The following is a 20045-nucleotide window of genomic DNA, read 5'->3' on the forward strand; positions in this document are numbered from 1 at the left end:
ATTGAGTAGTCCATTGAAGAAAAATGTAAAATTATTTGAAATACATTATGCAAACCTAATTATTATACTTCGGAAATATTCAAATTCGTTGAGTTAGTATTGAGTACTTCACTTTTGCTTCTTGTGCTGAGAAATATGACAATATTCAATCAGTCCAATACAATACATAGTTCGGAAAGATGTTCTCTTGGGATAGGCATTTGATAAACAAGTTTATCTCTTCTTACCATATTTCTGGAATTAGATCTTAGCAACTTAGAAACCCCAGTAAACTGGCAATATCTTGTTTAGAAAGACTATGATCAATTCTTCAATTACAATTCAAAAACCAGTATATAGAGTAAAAACCTCTTATATTCCAAAGACATTTGTGTTATATATTCCAACTGAGTAGCGTTTCAATATATTATATTAGAAATCAAAAACCATCATTTACACATGGTAAGTATGGTCTTATAGAATTGATCTGGCATGTCAAGAAGCCAAATGCATGAGATTAGTTTTGTTATATTAGTTTTCGTCTCCCGAAATAATGACATTGATATCGTCTCATTTGAATTCAATGCCATACTTTCGCCGGAATATAGATGATGTATAGTGCTTTTCTATAAAACTGTTTCCAATAATCTTATTGATTGTGTGTCAACCACTTAGTATCTCAAAAATCGTGACATGCAAGTTTTGACAATTATAGAAATACAATACTTTACTAAAGTGATCGCGGATGTCTCGACAAAAATATGATAAAATATGTCTAACCAGGCCTTTGAGTAAACTTTAAGTCTTCTTTATTCAATCGGCAAAGTCCCAACACTACTAGTTTCTTTATAGACATATATAAGGAAAAAAATGTCTTTTATTGTTTTTGCATGAGTATAATGTTTATATATTTCACCTTAACAAAGTTTATAGGTTGTCCAAATACATTAGTTCTGATGTATCTCAAAAGCAATAGGTATTTAGAATTTACATGAATGGTATAACAAAATTACCAAGCTGAACAATTCTAGGCAATAGTCAAAACCAACTGTCAAAAAGGAAAGTCCGTATAACACATTGCAATACTAAGGTAAAATCTGGAAAGTTTGAAACTCCCACAATGGTCTTGGATTGATACGATATGAAGGATGGGTTAAACCAGGTTTTACAGCGCGAAAGTCCACCCAAGTTAAATTTTGGGGGTAATTGCATTCACGTTGGTTATTGCAGTGAATATTTGTTAACTCTTAATTCCATTATAAAGTTTTACATTTGTTACTAGTACTCATACATACCTACATTATTATACAAATCTGGCATCATACCGTATTGATGGTAAATGAACAATAAACATGTTATCAAAGGATTAAAATCAATCATATTGCTCGTTGAAAACAAATATTCATTGATGATCATTTTACAATTGCAGCAATTATGTTTTGTCTGACTATTCACTCACGTTAAGGAACAGAATCTGACTATATAAAATGTTTTACGGCAGATCCATCAACAGTCAATCAACATTGATTGGTGTTTGTAGTGGTTGTAACAAACTATTTTGTGTTTTATTGATTAACCTACCACAATTACTGTAATTTTCACCATCGTTTAAGTATTGGATATAAAAAGGCATATTGATGGGAAATTGTTGCAGTCTTAGAAAATAAATGTGGTTATGGAGTATCCAGTACAGGGAAACCTAATTTACACTTGGATTTAAATGTCATAAATTTAGGGGCAAGGTAGGTAGGCTATTTATTTTCTAATTCATTTTACATACTTGCATTATGACAGGTGGTGGTGGTGGAGCAGGATATGCTTACCCTTCCGGATAACCCGATGCACTCCTTGATTTTTTTTGGGACATCATATTTCAAGCACTTTAGTATTTGCACATTTTTAGGGTTTAAGCAGCTCAATTCTCAAGTTTTGGGTATGTCTTGGGATTTAAGCGACACTGAGCTATCCTTGTGTTTCAATGCTTTGGCGATGGTTTGCCAAATATTCAGAACGTGTTTTAATACTCTTCATAATACTGAGTAATTGAACACACCAAACAAAATACAACAAGCCTGTTATCATTCCTTTGTACTATTTACCACACATAATTGTTTTTTTTTTCAATTTTGAAATACCAGAAGATATATAAATGATAGAAACCATGAATATCATATAAAAACAACTAGATTGAATAAACAAATCATACATTTAGCTTAATACAGACAATGTATCCCACTTGAAGAAATGTAACGACATTGCATTGGAAAACACGTGATATGGTCTTTTTGATGTATGTTCATGTCTAAATAAACAAGAAGGAAAAACGTACATCACTTCCAATATTTTTCCATTCATCACAAATCGGTGTAAATGATTCAAATCGAATTTGCATGAAATGATACCCGTCCACATTTTATACCTGATCTGTTATAAGTATATAAATGCCGTAATTAATCTATGATCCGCGTTACATAAATAAATAGTCATACCAATGAATTCAACCATAAACTATGCCATTAATGAATCATCAGAGATCCGATTGTAAATAATAATATAAAAAAACATGTCATGCACAAATGATTATATCTAACGCAACATAAATAATACTGTTTTGTTTAGTCCTAAAAGTATCAAGCGAGTATAAGATATTTGTTCTGAATACTTTTGTTGTTGATGCCAAATGGAACAAACTTCTTTAAAAGAGAATGGCTGTAGTCAGGGCGGGTCCCGTGGAGGCTTCTGGGAGTTGGACCCCCTTTTTGTTTGGAAATTGTGTGTAATGTGAGCAAATATTTGGCACAAATGAGCAATAATTGTATAGATTGGATCCCCTTTTTGATATCTTGATTCATATGTATACTACTTTTTATCGGCAAAACATACATTGCACTATTAACTGAACACTCTAAAATTCTTTACACAAATTACATCTGAATTCATAGTGCTGTCAATACTAATATAACTTCTTACATTAACCATACCACCTCTGGGAAACTTGTTGACTGATTTACAGTTGTTCATGCAAACGCAATTAGTGTTGATAGGAAATTATTCCGTTCCCAACAGTCCATGCAATTATACGATGTCGATATCTATGTCTTTTTATTACTTCTCGTTTGTTGAACAGTAAATTTAAGCAGCCATTCAAACACTCATTAGGTACAAGAAACATAGAAAGTGTAGCTAGTTTTAATGTTTCAGAATATTAGGAAAGAAATAAAAAAAAATAAATGTTCTTTTCGACAGAAATTTAATTGTTATGCTTATTTGACAACGTCAACATAAAGAATACTGAGTTAAATCCAACAATGATATAATTTGTGCCTTTTGTTTGCTTATCTTATCTAACTTCTAAACCTTTTCGATTTCCAAACTTTGCAACTTTTGTACAATTGGTATTTCGATATTTATACATACATGTATGTATGAAGTTTAATGAAAGATGAAGTTTATATCTACATTGATTGGTGGTTTATAGATACAGATAATAATCATTGTTACTATTGATTTGCATACAACAAAACAGCAATTTTCGCCATCACTGATTTTTTGACATACACAACAAATGGATGGAGCTTTCTCTACATTTGTTATTATGTTGATAGCTGATTATAATTATATCATTGTGCAGAACCAGTAACTTTTTACAAGGCCAATTGTTCAAAGTTCTGTTTAAAATCAACCTTTCATTATTTTACATGTACATGTTAATGCCCGGGAAATTAAAGTAGAAGTGATGTCAAATATCTGACGTCAAAGAACAGAAAAAAAGGAAAACAGAAGAAAATTGACTTGAAGAAATTAGAATACAACATAAAGAGACTAGAACATTAAGGAATAGTGTCCAGGCGTCCAACTCATAAAAAGTCGTAAGTGTGAAATTGATCGTAAATTATGACGTCACAATGCCATTTTATGTTATGACGTCATTACTTACGATCAACTTCACTCTTACGCCTTTTTGTGAATTCGACGCTATGTGTACAGCGACATATACGTTGTATTATTTCCGTAGGTAGGATTTATATTATGCCATCATGCATTTCTGCCATTACTCATGCAACTACAACAATTGCCACATTTCCTGCAATTAGATATCACATGCATACCTGAATATGAACAATACAAATTAAGCACTATTTCATTGACGACGAAACAGTTTAATTTTAATCACTGTTTAACGAGTAATTTTGTTAAGCGTACACCACTCTAGCTGATCAAAATAATAAGACAACCTCGTGTGTTTATTCAGTTAAATATCATTTTCATTGTAGCCATTCTTTGGGATAAATTGAATGTAGAATACTCTGTCAGAAATCAAGAAGCATGATAGTAATTCCTTAATTACAAGTAGATTTCTGTCTCCAGAAATATTGACAATCTTGTCGCCTATAGTTTAAATTCAATACTTTTCTTCCGTAGTAATATTGATGATGTATGACCTTTTCCTGGAAATCATCGATGTTTTAATATTGTTAAATGATTTGGCAAATGCATTGATGGTTCGGTTGCAATTGCATGTCTGAAACATTATATACATGTATTTAATTATCCATCTTATTCGATCACACTATTAATAACAAATTGTGATCCTGGTATTATTATTAGTACAATAACAGAAATATTAAAAGACCAAGAGGTACAACTAATGCAGTAGTGCAAGTCAAACCCAGATAATAAAAAAAAATAAAATAATAAAATAAAATAAATAACAATAATAAAAGGGAGGAAGGGTGGCTAATGCGATCTTAAGTTATCTATCTTACACATAATACATTAAGCGCCTGAGTTGATCTTCCTCAACCTCAACCTCGACCCCTTTGAAATGTCGGTACAAGGTATAATAAAATTACAAAGTGTATTCTTCATCCATATATAAGGCCTACAACAACGACGGCAAAAGCTGGGAAAACTACGTTCCGAACGGTCTGGTCACGTTTTTTAAGGAACACAGACCGACAATGTTCATATTTCACATCATATATTAGGCCTAAAACATATTTTTTTTATTGCTCGTTTCCCCTATTTTATTGTGTATTGTTTGAAAAAAAAGATAAGTCAAGAAAAGTTGTTATTTTTTTCAAAAATCTAATCCCGTAGTAAGGCTCATCTCCTTTCACTCAGAACGTAGACAAAACAAATTGAAACTGTTATGATTTAAATTACTTCCGGCAGCTAAAATACTTGTTTTCACTGATGTGTCAATTATATTTGTATATTTTGTGCTCGGAAGATGATTGTCTTCCATTATCGGAAAAACACAGAGTAATAAACATTTTAAGATATTCACTCTGGCGGTCCATAAAACGCTATACATGTACATGCATAATTTTATTGAATAACTTGAAAATCGTCCTTTAAATACAAAAATTGCCATGAAATGTATGTTTCACGTTCCCCTAGTCTGTTTTATTTTATGAATTATTAGGCAAATCTCCCCAGTTGATAACTTTTCAAATTTTACGGAAACACGTATTGGTGCATTTTGTGTCCACTTCCTTTCCCCTGCTCATATAAAAGACACAATTTGTATTTCCATATGGACTGTCATTCGTGCAGCTGTGCGGAATGTTTGGATTATTAGATAAAAGTGTTATGTACCAACTAGTGGATTTTGTATTGGTCCCGTTTTGATTCCAAGTCATCTGTATTGACCCTCGGTCCTCGGGACCGACACAACCAGCCCCAAATCAATATTATGCCCCATACAGATACAGCCAGCTTGTATCACACTATAGTATGCACCGCTTGGAAATTATGTGATCAGAACCGTCGTGACATTGCAGTGATGTATGATTTTCTCTTTTCATCCAAAGGAAAACCCAACAGTAAACGATGTTTAAAAAGTATGAAACATATAGCTCATGATACTTTAGGTCGAATTGTTATATATGGACCAGCTGTTGGTCCCTAAAAACTAAATTGAACTTCATTAGCAACGCTTCTAACTACGAAATTTTTTGGCGTCAAGCCGGTTTGATATGTTGCCGAATGAACCTCAGTATCATGAACTATTTTCTAATTAACAGTCAAAACACATACTACACGTATATGTAGTTTTTCGTGTTTATGCCTTAACAACTACATGCACGCAAGTGGCTAAAACATGTACACATTTGATGGTCACAATTTTATCATATGAAAATACATAAGTTTTTGTTCTCTTTTTTTAATGATTAATATAACCTTTTTACGGTTCATCATTGATGTAATTCTAATGAGTGTAAACTCTACATATCCCACTTATCAAACATAATCATCATTCGAAAAGTCAGTACAACTAATTACTGCTGTTGCCAGATCTAATAAATGCCCTAGCTGTTCACAGGCCACCTCTGGGAACCTGTTGACTGATTTACAATTATCCATACAAATACGATTAATGTAGATAGGAAATTATTCCGATCCCATAGGCCTCTCAAATTAGACATTATTTATTATCATGGTCTAGCGCTTAATTTTAATAGAATCGTATTAAGGAAGGAAAGGCACAAACTCGTGATGTTATTGTATCTATCTAAAATAGGACAATATTTGAAAATGCTTTCCTTTTTAACAACAAATATGTTGAAATGGATAAAAATTAATTCTCATGCAAATTACCTACGTGTACGTTTTGTTTCGATGAATCGAAATTTATAATTTTTTTAACCTAATATTGGTAGTGGATACTATTCAAACTCAAATGTGAGTCCATAAATCATAAACATAAATCTCAGTTATTTCATTAAATGTCCAGGGTTTAAAGTCATTAACTTAAGGACGACAAATTCATTGCATCTTATTTCCCGACAGTTCTCGACAGCAATAGACATGTCCATAGAATTAATTCAATTGACCCATAACTATCTAAAATGTAAATTAAATACGGTGATGATAATTTGTGTATTCGATGATAATGTGTAATCGTTCCCATATACATGTATTCGGCAAATATTTAGATATATTTTCTTACTTCATTTTGACCAATTGTATGTTCGTGTGTGTGTGTGTGTTTTGTTTTTGTTTTTTAATGATTTTCTTTGTTTTGTTTTTGTTGGTTTGTGCATTTCCCTCAATATATTTTTTGTAGCTTTCGTGTGTCCAGGCTACTTCAAGATTCTGATGTATTCGCTTGATAAAACAGCTCGCTTATTTAAAAATAATTAATCAAATTTAATGTAACTTTGTGAGATTTTACAGATTCAAGACATTGATGAATACTTTCTTCTGTTGAGGCGAATGTAATATGGAGGTGACATTGATTTTCAATATTAATAAAACACTGCGCTAATTGCATTATTGAAGAAAAAAGATAAAGGGCAACGTTTGAGACTCTGCCATAATTACTCTTTAAAGAACATAAAATTATTTAATGTTTTAGATACAATTTTTCAACCTAGATCAGTCATAAGTGATTTATAAATGATGAATGCAACACATTTCTTCTGTTGTTGATACATGTAGATTATTTGTATTTTAAGGCAATCATACTTTTCAAAGAAAAATGTGAATTTTCATTTTTTTCTTACGTACAGGTGTCTGTACATTCAGAAATCATAGCGATTTTGTACTGAGATTTTTTTTAAACATTTTGTACGAAATAATTAAAACTCGCAATATGAATAGCAAATTCCAAAATATCATTTATGACAAAAAAAAGAAAAACAAAAACACAAGGATTAATGAATGCAATACAGCATGTGTACCACAAAACACAATGACAGATTTGTCATTATGTTCATAGTTTATATCTCGACCATAAACCGAATGACATTCAAAAATACACGTACAATCCAATTTGAAAATTTCCCAAGTATATTTAAATGTCGTAGCAGTCCTTTATTGTTCCATTACATATAATTTATAACTTAATCCAGGACTTGACGTTGTAACACATAAATGTACATGTAATATATAGGACAACATGTATCAAAGCGTATTAGGTTAGAAAAGGCTATGGAATCTTTATAACACTTTAAATATATTAACGGTTGCCACCGTAATATTCAGCAAGTAAGATACTTACAACTTCATGTTGTCATAGTTTTTTTTTTTTACATTTTCTTACCCAAGTGTTGTTTATTTCATATGATATGATAGAAAAATAATAATTCATATTAACGTACATATATAATTGACAAATTTAATGGAAACTGAAAAAAAATACGTCGATCAAAGAATAGTATTCTTACTACAGCCAATTGACCTATGTCGACTCCAATTCAATATTTCAATATTTTTTGACAGATGTGCCATTAAGGAAGTTTTTCTTTACTGTTTATCACTGTTAAACATGTTCTTCATTGATTTTTTTTTGGTATACACCACGTGATTAAAAGCTAGAAGAGAAAGAAATTCGCTAAATACGGAAGTTGTAACAGTTGCACTTCTCCGATTGATAATTAGAACACTTCACTACCATGTTAGCTCTTTGTGCTGTAGACCTTAAAAAAATTAAATAAATACGCAAAGCAGAAAAAATACTACCATGCAGAGCATTGCTGCAGTGCCATTCATGATATAAAAACAATGTCACACAGGGCATTAACAATACTGAACACAAATTTGTACCATGGATGGCAGGCACAACAAATATAATCAACTCATTTTTACGCATGGCATTATTAAAGAAAACAGCACATGGCATCGACCTGTAGACTGTACACCAATGATTGCACGAAAAAAATGTGTTTAAATCGAGACAATTTTGTGTTTTAGAATGCACATCAAAACTAAAATGAAAAAAAAGATAGGCGAAAAGAGGCTTTCTTTCTTCGATACAATAGCAGCCACTGTACTTCTATCACTATGACAATTTTGACTTTAGAGTAGCATAGTTAGAGAAATATACATGTACATGTATATAGGTTTAGGCTCACGAATTTCAAAGCCTGTATACAGATATTGAATCTTTAATGCATTTGTCTAGATCTTCGACTTTATTTATTTTCTTTATTGTACAGTTTTTTCTCTCACATGCTGACGGTTTAAACATTGTATCTCATTCCGATACAATCAATCACACTGATTCTATTTATTACACGTGAACCAACATTTCAATAAGTTATAAATGAAATCAATCATGAATTTCTTCATTTTATGAGAACTGACGGTTTGAAAACTTTGGCGATATTTGTGTAGTTGCAATAATTTGTAGTCGTATTGATCATCAGTTGTCGAAGTCACGAAATTCATTTATTACACTGTTATTGGGCAATATTCAGCACAATGAACAATCTTGTTGCATTCAGGCAATTTGCAATTAGATTTAGATATTAATGATTACTTCAGAAAGTGAAAAAGACGCATGTTGTATGGGAAAACAAATAGGTCGTTGAATAAAGGAGAAATTAGTTTTTTTTTCAAAATATATTACATGTTATGTATGACTACTTGTATTTAAAGCTTCGGGTTATTTCATATAGACTAAGACAAAGAGCCTCTTGCTCAGTATTGGAATGACAACTTTAAACAGGTTTTAAAAGTAAAACGTGTATTAATGAAAAAAAAAAGAACGAATATGACGAAACGCAACAAATGCATCATCATATAACCTGAATACAAAATAGTAAATATGTTCAGAGATCACGAAAGTGCATTTAGCAAGTGTAAACACACTTACAGATAACCTCTGCAAAGCATGGAAAGTTAAGTTATAAAATCTATGGTATCATGATTTTCGGTGGGGAACACTTCCCACTCGCTCCCATAATTTCATTAACTTACATATAGTTACAAAATGTATACGGCATATATTTTTTCGATACATATTGCAATCAATTCTTAAATGAAGCATCTGCTTTTTATCTCGTCTACTTCAGCAACAATATTCAGAAATTTATGAATAGGGAAAAAGGGGGGCGATCCAAGACCCCTACATCTGGATATTCAACAGATTTACTTTACTGGTATAGAAAACCAATCAGTTGAGTAAAAAACTCTGTTTCTATCCATAACTAATCCGTTAGAATATTCTTTGCAATCCATCAAACCATTCCGATTGTTTTCAATTTACTTTATGTTAGACAGTGATTGAATACTTTTGTAATGTTTAACAAATTACATGTATTATATTGACATATTTAATGATGACCTACAAGATACGTACATACATAAAAGTGAAACATTCTGGCAACAAAGGTGACTGTGAGAGCATCCGATTGATTTGTCTAGAAGAAAGTGTGAAATTTATAAAAAAAAAAAAAAAAAAAAAAAGACAGAACCTAACCAGTTTCACAAGAAGAACATGTTAACCCATGACACTCCCTGGCCCTACCCTGACAAACATCGACCTTTCTCTGGCCTTACCCTGACAAACATCGGCCCCTCCCTGATCCTACCCTGACAAACACAGAATACACCCTGACCTATCATGACACACCTAGGATACACCCTGACTCTACCATGACAAAACCAGGATACACCCTGACCCTATCATGACAAACCCAGGATACACCCTGACACTATCTTGACAAATATCGGACACTCCCTAATCTCGCCCTCACGAACATCGACTATTTGCTGACCCTACCCTGACAATTATCGGACACTCCCTGACCTTGCTCTCATAAACATTAACCCTATCCCGACCCTTCCTCCTGACACTTATCAGACACTCCCTTACCTTTCTCAAACAGACATCGACCACACCCTGATTTTGAAATAGGTTACCGTAGTAACTCTGGCATTGTTGACTAAGATTATGCTTTCTGTGGAAGGAATTTTTAATAACTTAATAAAAAGTAACAAAATCAAGCATTCGACAAGTCTATAATGTAATTTGTCAAGCTTAACTTAATTTTGTAGGATTTGACAGTAAAAAGACGTTGATGAAGTTTTCTGTGGTTGTAGAAAATAGCAACGTTGTATGCTATTGATTCGGTTTCCTCCGCTAACACAAAACTCAATGCTAACTTTGTTATCAGGAATATAATGCCAAATAAACAACCGTGTTGCATTAGAAAACATTTTATCAGTAACATTGTTACGATGCGCATGGTCATAGAACATCATATGGAGTTAAAACATTGTTTGGCTCAGGTAGGAATGATGACAGATATGAATTTTATTATTAAATACAAAAATTGTAAAATATTACAATAAGATAAAAATATAACATTTAAAAGGTAGCATCAATTACCTAAAATACTGTTTGCCATGTAGAAGGGATAGTTCCAACTTTACCGCTTCTACATCACTGCTGTAAATTTGTATTTCAAATAAAGTACAATGTATCATATTCATTTTACAACTTATGTACATACTTTACTAATTCATGCGCACGGCTTGTAATATTCATTATGCAAGACACTCCAGAGCTTCTGTGCTGTGACTTTAGGTATCATGATTTATTTTGATCTACATGTATGAATACAAGTGATCTCAATCTCTCGAGGTAAAGCAACTACAAGGGTGGGGTTAGGATCAAACTTAGAATTTTAATGTTCAATAACGGACGTACTGAAGTAATAAGAATATTTCATCATACTTTCAGATGGAAATGTTGATTTCTAGTGAACTTTATTAGAAGAGACAATATAACATCGTACATCCAGACGGAATGATACCATACAATACAATGACAAAGCTGAATCTACCATGACAATGTTGATATGATATCACCTGTCCTAATTATCTGGGCATTTCTCTCTGTACTCGTCTCCGGATTAACTACTTACGCTTTCGTACAACCAGTGTGGCTTGTTGGTGCGGACGCCCTCGACACATTTGGAATAATAAGCGTTTGTTTCTCTCGGACCGTATTCCCGGGAGGTGACTCGAAACAGGAATGTGAGTTTTATGGGGGATATTTTAATCTTGGGAACCTTCCCTCCAGTGCGTGGCAGGCATCGTGTGTTCTATATGGAGGAGGGTGTGTTTTGTTGTCATGTGGAGCATTCCTTGCTGTGTGTACGTCTTGTATACCGTGTGATGTTGTGAGAACTGTTACAGTGATGGCTGGATATGTACAGTTTGTGGCAGGTAAATAAATCACTCCGAAGTCAAACGGGGAATCATCATTACTTCCGTTTCATGAATGTCAAAATCTAAAATTTATACTAATGTTTGTTCAGTACATATATGTGTATATGTAAATGTGCCAACTATCGTAAGTCCAGGGTAAAGCGTGATTATATGTTTCTTGTTACTTTTGATAGGCTGTTTGCTGTTTTTTTTTTTAATTCAAACCCTGAATTATCCGTGATAAATGAAAGTATGGTACTGACGAACACGATCCATTCTTCGCCAAGAAAATCACGTTCGAAAACAAGTCTTTAAAAGCATAGACAGCTTTATCGACAGTCCGGACATGCCGGAATCGATGTCGATATTATTTGAAACTTTGCTCAGAGTTCAGAAATAAAACTGCTTTTATTTTTATCTTCCGTTATTCACCCCTGGAACATTTTTACAGCGCAACACATCTCTAGATAAAAAGCTCGTTTAGTTTAAATGTTTCTGAAGTATGCATTGATGGAAAACTCGACAAATCTTGATTAATAAGAGAAAAAGTCATTTTCTACAACCGTTATTGATAAAGAACGTCGAACACGTTAATTTACTTGTTTAACCATCAAAGTCCTTTACTATCGTTTGTAATTAATGTTACATTACCAATACGTTGGCAGAGATTGAGTTAGATACAAATATACATATCTAATACCATTTTAATAACAAAACATGTACATGTACCTATCTACCAATTATCTTAATGATATCCCTCTACAAACACTTGCGTATGAATATAATAAATTCATAATGTACGATCCTCTTTTATATTGAAGTATTTAACATTAAGATTCGCAAATTCAATAACGTAGAATATGCTACATGTAGAAAACAGTTGATGAAATCTGAATTCAAATTCAATTACATGTAGTCCAACGGACGGCTTTCTTGTTATTTGTTTTTTTCCGTTTTGTTTCGTTTTGTTTATTTTTTTAATGTGCAATAGTTTATGTTATTTATAAAATCTATCAAAATTTAATTAAGTTACTGTCATTTCATTAACATGCCAAATAAGAACCTTAGGCTATTGATGTGAAATAAATACGGTTGACAATTCACGCCACCCACGATAAACATAAAATGATGAGGAAAATATATGAATTCATAATCTGCATGTACAGTAATTTGTATAAATTTCTCATTTTGATACAAAATTCAGTTTTATGTCTTTTGAAGTCATTAGGAGTCTTAAGCTGTATTTTAGGTAGACGTACGATGTTCTTGTACATAACAGTGGTATATATACGGAAAATCCTTTCCGTATTTGTTTTCAATCGTTCTTTATCGCAGATCGAACAATCAACTTGCGGGGTTGCTTCATTAGCCTTTTCTATTTATAATGACAGCAATTATTTTTGTTGTTATGTAAGAAATCGCAGTAAATTACATTTCAAGATAACAGTAAATTGTGTTTTGACAGGAAGCTGACAAATGAACTTCAGTGACATTGCTTTATGTCAATTACAGATTTGGTCAAATAAACATCGAATCTACAGAAATTTGTATTATATTGCAATATTGCAGAACTGAAGGAGTTTTAGATTATGACAAATAAAATAAGAAAGTATCAATATAAGCGATGAGAGTATAATGTCATAATCCTGGTGTCCTCTTATCTAAAAAGTAGATTTTACAGGTCAGAGTTCGACCTTACTTAGAACAATGTTCGTTAAAAATATACATAGGAGTAAAATGTTTGGAACGTAAACCCAGCTCTACAGAATATTTGTAATATTGTCAAAATACGTGTACAGAAAGTCCGGTTCCGATAATCCATACGTGTATCTTTGGAAGCCTTTTAGGTTGCATCTATCCCATACTTTATATGCATATACCTTCAAAATCGTTGCTAAAGATATACAATACTATTTTATATAATATATGCATTTTTTTTCATTTCAGTTTTGGTAATGATAGCTGGATTATTTATTTACCCGTTGGGTTTTGGTTCAACTTTCATCCGCCATTACTGTGGATCACGGTCAGTGATGTACCACGCGTACGATTGTTCAATGGGTTGGAGTTTTGTCCTGGCGATAACTGGGACATGTCTGGCCATGTTCTGTCCTGTCCTGTCCCGTTTTACTGATATGAAAGCCAGTGAAATCATGCCGTGATATTTCTTAATCAAAAATTAGATATGTTAACTGGTTATGAATGGCAAATGACAAGTATTTAATATTCATTAATACCAGGGTACATGTACGTATATATGAACTAAAGCATCGCTAAAACACTATATTACTCTGCCTTTGAACTTTTTGTTTCAACTGTTACTGCTGAGAAAAGGTATGAATTATTAGCTTGTGTTATCAAAACACGTTTATTCTGTGTATCGGTAGAAGTAGAAAGCATACGTATTGTGCCAAAACATGTCTGTATAGTACTAACGTTGTCTTATAGACTAGAGAGAAACATGTCTGTGTTATAGTCCGTGGTAAAGAACAAAGCTACCAGGCTTGGATTAGAAAATAGGTGTCTGTCATGCGTGTTACAGCAATAATGTAAAAATACCTTAAATGTTATTCATTTATTGTTAAATTTGACCGTGTATCGATAAACATTATTTGTTTAGTATATAACTCTTATTTTCCCTTTAACAAATATTAACAAATGATTGTACAACCATCCAACAAAACACACCGAACCAACACCTAAAAATATGAATAATAAATATCAAAACTAAACCAAAAACCAAAATATACAGATAGAAAAAAACACCAACCAACCAAACAAACAAACAAACAAAAAAAACAAAAAACAAAAAAAAAACAAACAAACAAAAAAACAAACAAAAAACAAAACAAAACAAAACAAAAACAAAAACAAAAAGTCATCATAAAGTCAACACTTCATCTCAACAATTAGAAAAGAAAACAAACACAAGTTTTTTTTATTGTACAAGAAATTTATTCGCCTTTATTATTTTGTGTTCCTATCCAAATGCAAAGAGGAGATATGTTTTCTTTTTCTATTTAGACGACATTTCTCTTTGACTGGTGGTTACAGACATCACTTCATCGATCTAGTTGGCATAGGGATAGAACTTAATCATAACATCAAAAACAAATGCATTCAATGTATGATAATTACTGTTGATATTGCAATAGAAAACATGTCGTTTTCTCAGGACATAGAATAAATAATCAATTACCTAAGACAACAATACTTCATTTGCAAAGACACAATACAGCATGCGGCTACAATTAAATCTGAAGTGTTATAAGCTGATCGGTCCTCACGTGTGGCAGGTTTACAAAAAAAAAAAAAAAAATAGCTATTATAAGAGTAATCAAGGGAACCAAGGTTATAGCGGTAATCAAAAGAATGTAATCCACGGACAAAGACCAGACATGGAAAACAGACATACACAACAAACAACATAAAGTAAATAAAATCATACATAAAAAGTAACAAAAGCAAATGAGCAACTCGGACTCCGCTAAAAACTGGGAGTATGAACCAGGTGTAACGGTAGGGTAAGCGTTCTCTGCTTTTCTAGAAACAACCGCCGAGTTGCTCATAAAAAGTCAAGTCTGGGGTAGACAAAAGAGAAAGGAAAACGTTTCCAAGATATCTGAATTAGTTTGGGGGTATATGATAAACATAATATAACAGTTTTTTTCATGGATTTTATGCTTGATATTTCGTCGTTCATTATATAATCCATTAAGCCTATCAGGTTCTCTGGCCGATAATACTATGATATGAAAAGCAGTATTTAGTAATCTATATCAAGTATTTGGAAGTAAACTGTACTTATTCCCTTCAAAAACGCAAGCCTATTTCAGCCCTGGACTGATAACTGATTATTAACCTGTCGTCAATCAACCTTTTGACAGGGGTAACGTCATCGGCAAAGAATTTAATGTTCTGATTGTAAATCACACGATAAGTTTCTTAAAAAAACAAGACATTTACACATATGAATTGAAATGTTCATCTAGAGTTCCTTTTTCGATTATTCAAATATTCAAACAACTAATAAAAAGAATACAACGTTATATTGTTCCATATCGTCTCTTGCCTCAACCCTTGTGTAACAGATCCCTGAATCACGGAGTACGAGGAAATACGTATCGGAAAATCTCTTAAGGGACTCGTTTTCATTTAGCAGTCATTGGTTGTAAAGAAAAAAATCCGTTTCTTCTAAAAAAAATAGTAATGCTTGCTTTTTAAAAATTATCTGTGCACATGTGACCATTGAGTTACCGATAATGACACTATAGCATCCAAATGATATTTAATGACCACTGGAAAAGATTCCGATCCACAATCAAAGTCAAGTCCAAATTCAATCTGACAAATACATTTTACACCATAAAGTTTATACTAAACTTTTATGAAAAGTTACGTAACGAAAGGATACCAAACTCTAGGTTAATGTAACATAAGAAATACACCAAACTCTTACTTAAAGCACCGTAACAAAATAATGCCAAACTGAAAACAAGAAGATATTTATGCACTGTCAGAGTGGTTAAAGGCTGTGAGATTTTTAATTTTTAATTTTGAAACGTATTAAAGTTTGAAGTAGGTCAATGAGTGTCAATGCTACATCAGTTTTTAAAGACCCCAAAAACATTATCTACTATGCATGACAAATATGTTGGCACACCAGCAGACAAAGCCCAACACAACACTGTTTTTGTCGGCAAAACATCCAATGTTTTTAATAGTAGACGTAGAAAATGATAGCAGTAATACGACCTATACTGCTACCAAACTCTCCATAGAAGAGATAGTGGAAGAGTAATCAAGGGAACCAAGGTTATAGAAAACCATATATCTTTGCTATCCGATTTTGGTCTCTCATTCAACGATGAATTATTATGATCTTCTGTCTGTGTACTGGATTCCTAAACTTCGCAAGAATCCATACAAACAACGCTACATAGCTGAATTTGCAAGATATACCACTAAACCTGTTTCAAAACTTGAAATTCTATACTCACAGTTGTCAAAGAGGGCCTCCAGTCCAACCGTGACACTTGTTACTCTTATAGTGGTATAAATTCAATATTTATCCTGAAAAAGTCGAAATATCTTATGGAAACCTTCGAAGAAGATGTTTTCAAAATATTGGAATTCTTAACCGACAACATGTTTATCCAGAGTAAAAAATTATGCTTCCCTGCTTGCTTACCCATTCCTTCACTCTTCGGCTGACTTTATAGCTGATCTGATTCGGAAGAATGTAAATTGGTTAGCTAGATCCTTTTTATCCCAGTTTCCGCTACATATAGATGATGTATTTTCATTAAACAATCCTAGTTTCGTGGATTTTATAAATTGCATCTCCACTGAAGAGATAAAGAATACTACAGACAATGTGAAGTTAGCTTCATATCTTCATCGACATTTAGAAATAGATTGTAAAAGAAAGCTATTGACCAATTGCAATGACCTTTCATTAAGTATTGTCATTTTTCCTATCGTCTGTGGCAACATCTCTTCAGCACCAACGTATGGAGTTTTATATAACAATTCACGCATAATGCCAGAGCTTGCCGTAACTATGCAGACCTTTTGTACCGTGCTAGACATAGATTTAGTCAATTTGGCTTCTGGATCAGGGTTATGTTACTGCACGAATGAAGTCATCAGTACAGAAGTTTAATCGTTGTGATCATTAACTCATGGATTGTTAATGTGTGTCCATCTGCACCACGAGAACTGATTTGTTCAACGTGTCATAGTTTTTCTTTCCTCTTTCGTCTACTCCAGATTTGACTTTTTTTATAGATATGGCGGGTGTTTCTAGAATAGGAGTCGACGCTTAGTCTACCAGTTTACCTAGTTAATGCTCCCAGGTTTTAGTGGAGCCTGAGTTGCACATTCACTTTTGTTTCGTTGTATGTATTATTTTGGTTATTTCAAGTTTTTTGTTGTGTCTGTTTTCTATGTCTGGCCTTTGTCCCATGATAACTCTAACGTAAAGTAACGAGAACAAATGAATAACAAAAATCTTAATTAAAATAACGTAACAAAAGAAAAAAACCCACTCTTAAGGTAACGTAACTTAAGGGTACATACCTCTCACCAGTCACGTAACAAAAAGGTACAAAGCTCTTACTAAATAAATCGTAACAATATGATATTCAACTCAGAGTAATTTAACAAAGGAAAACCAAACTTTAACATGCAGTAACATAACAAAACGATACGAAATTCTTTCTTTAAAAAAACCGTAACAAAAGGGTAACGAACGCCTACTTACAGTAACGTATTTAAAGGATTCCAAACTCTCATGATCACTAGAGGTAACGAAACAAAATGATACTAACCTCTAACTTAAAGCAACGTAACAAAAAAGATACAACACTCCTACTTAAAGTAATTTAACAAAAGGATACTGAACTCTTACCTAACGTATCGTAACAAAAAATGCAAGGATACTGAACTCTTACCTAAAGTAACGAGAGGAAAGGATACCGAACTCTTACTTAAAGTAAATTAACAAAATGATACCAATTTTTTTATTTTACTCTAAAGAGGTGTGATTTGTACATTGCAAGTTCATACACGTATTTCGTACTAATAAAACACTTGTTTACCATTCAATACAACCAATGAGAGATAACTCAATATTACAGAAAAAAATGAATCAATACATATTAAGGCTTAATAATGATTATTAATATTTTATGTGAATATAAAACGCGACACAATTTCAGTTAAAAAAATTCTTTCGGAAAAGGGCTAGTATTTGGTAAGATTGGTTTAACAATTGAAATGTATAAAATGTTTTGATTTGAAGACGTCGCTGATCTTTTCCGCTTACATTTTGTTAAAAGTTTGGAATACGCCAATGACACTAACAGTTCGGACTTAGTCTAGCATGTATTTTTCTCGTTATTGTTTTATTCAAGTCGTTGTAATTTGTTCATATAGTTAAAAATCTTTGTGCCAGCATTAATGGTGCGGACGATTGACAACTAGTTGTATAAAATACTCAGAGAACGTATAGTGATAGTTTTGCACGTTATCAAAACGTTTTTAACACTTTCACATTTAACGTCAGGTTTTGAAACGAAGAAAATTGCTTTCATAAATGTTCAGGTAACTTTCTGTATTTTTATTTCGATATAAACACATTGTGGAAATGAACGCTTTTTTCCCCTGTCCATGGTTTTGCTTGTACATGTAGAATTTGCACCTTGCAAAACTTAAAACTAACATTTCCTAATATGTCGTAGTACAGGGAAATAATCAGAAGGAAGCAGAAGGAATGATTCAAACATGTTATATTTTTCCATGAAAAAAAAATTTTAGAATTTGTTTCCAAATAAGGAGAAAAAAAGTAACTACGCGTTAGATGAGTAATGTATTTATCAGGTTAACATTAGAATGGGAACTTTGTTTGTGTCGATGTTGTTAGATTATTCTTGTCTTGTATTTCAGAATGTTTAACCCTCATTTTAATGCATCTCTATATCGTGATTTGAGTATAGTTGTTAAGTGAGGTATGAAATAAACTGTGATCTTTACATTTACATGTTATAAGGTGTAATTGAATATACACATATACAAAGTAGTTGATATCATTAAGATTCTTTTGTTTAAAATCCTGAACTCTGAAATGAAAATGCACAAATTAAAATGTGATAATGTATATTCATACTTAAAAAAAACAAGAACAAATATTTTCTTGATTTTTGCATCTATTGTTGTAGTAGAGTATAACAAATTTCTATTTTTTTCTAATTGTGCTGGACGATGATGTTTAAACTGATAAATATTTGGTAAAAAAATTGAACAAACATTAACTTGTGTTTACATGCATACGGTTTCTAATGGGACTATCAGAAAATAAAATCAATATTACAGTTCATATTGAGTATCAAGCTTGGAAAAATTCTAAATTGGTCAGATATTATTATCTTATGAAGAAATAGCAAATCGGAAATAACTTGTTAATCATCAAAAGTCAAAATGGGGACGACACTGATGCTAATCTTAATGGGTATTTCAAGGTATATCGTAGTACCAAAGTAGTTGAGAGTAATCAAGGAAACGAAGTTTCTAGCAGAATTTAAAAGATCGAATCTAGGGACAAAGAACAAAACATGGAA

The 20045-nt window shown here is 32.4% G+C and overlaps 1 protein-coding gene across 2 annotated transcripts; it reads left to right on the forward strand.

Moving 5' to 3' along the window:
• Positions 1-1423: 1423 nt before the first annotated feature.
• LOC148608594 (LHFPL tetraspan subfamily member 2a protein-like) lies at positions 1424-14544 on the forward strand. 2 transcript variants are annotated; one of them, XM_088545979.1, is made up of 3 exons: positions 1424-1721; positions 11456-11943; positions 13873-14544. In XM_088545979.1, the coding sequence occupies exons 2-3, from the start codon at positions 11574-11576 to the stop codon at positions 14085-14087; spliced, it is 585 nt and encodes a 194-aa protein (XP_088402105.1). In that variant the 5' UTR covers positions 1424-1721; positions 11456-11573; the 3' UTR covers positions 14088-14544. The 2 variants fall into 2 exon arrangements, with proteins under 2 accessions (XP_088402105.1, XP_088402106.1); XM_088545980.1 differs by lacking the exon at positions 1424-1721 and adding an exon at positions 10880-11001.
• Positions 14545-20045: the final 5501 nt, after the last annotated feature.

Source organism: Perna viridis, chromosome 9, assembly GCF_037379345.1.
Source record: "Perna viridis isolate PV_CMFRI_1.1 ecotype Kerala chromosome 9, ASM3737934v1, whole genome shotgun sequence".
Lineage (NCBI taxonomy): Eukaryota > Metazoa > Mollusca > Bivalvia > Mytilida > Mytilidae > Perna > Perna viridis.

Excerpts from the sequence above, each read along its gene's own strand:
- LOC148608594 (XM_088545979.1), top strand. The coding sequence starts at position 11,574 with ATGATATCACCTGTCCTAATTATCTGGGCATTTCTCTCTGTACTCGTC. Across the intron at positions 11,944-13,872 it reads ATATGTACAGTTTGTGGCAG|TTTTGGTAATGATAGCTGGA; the intron begins GTAAATAAATCA and ends TTTTCATTTCAG.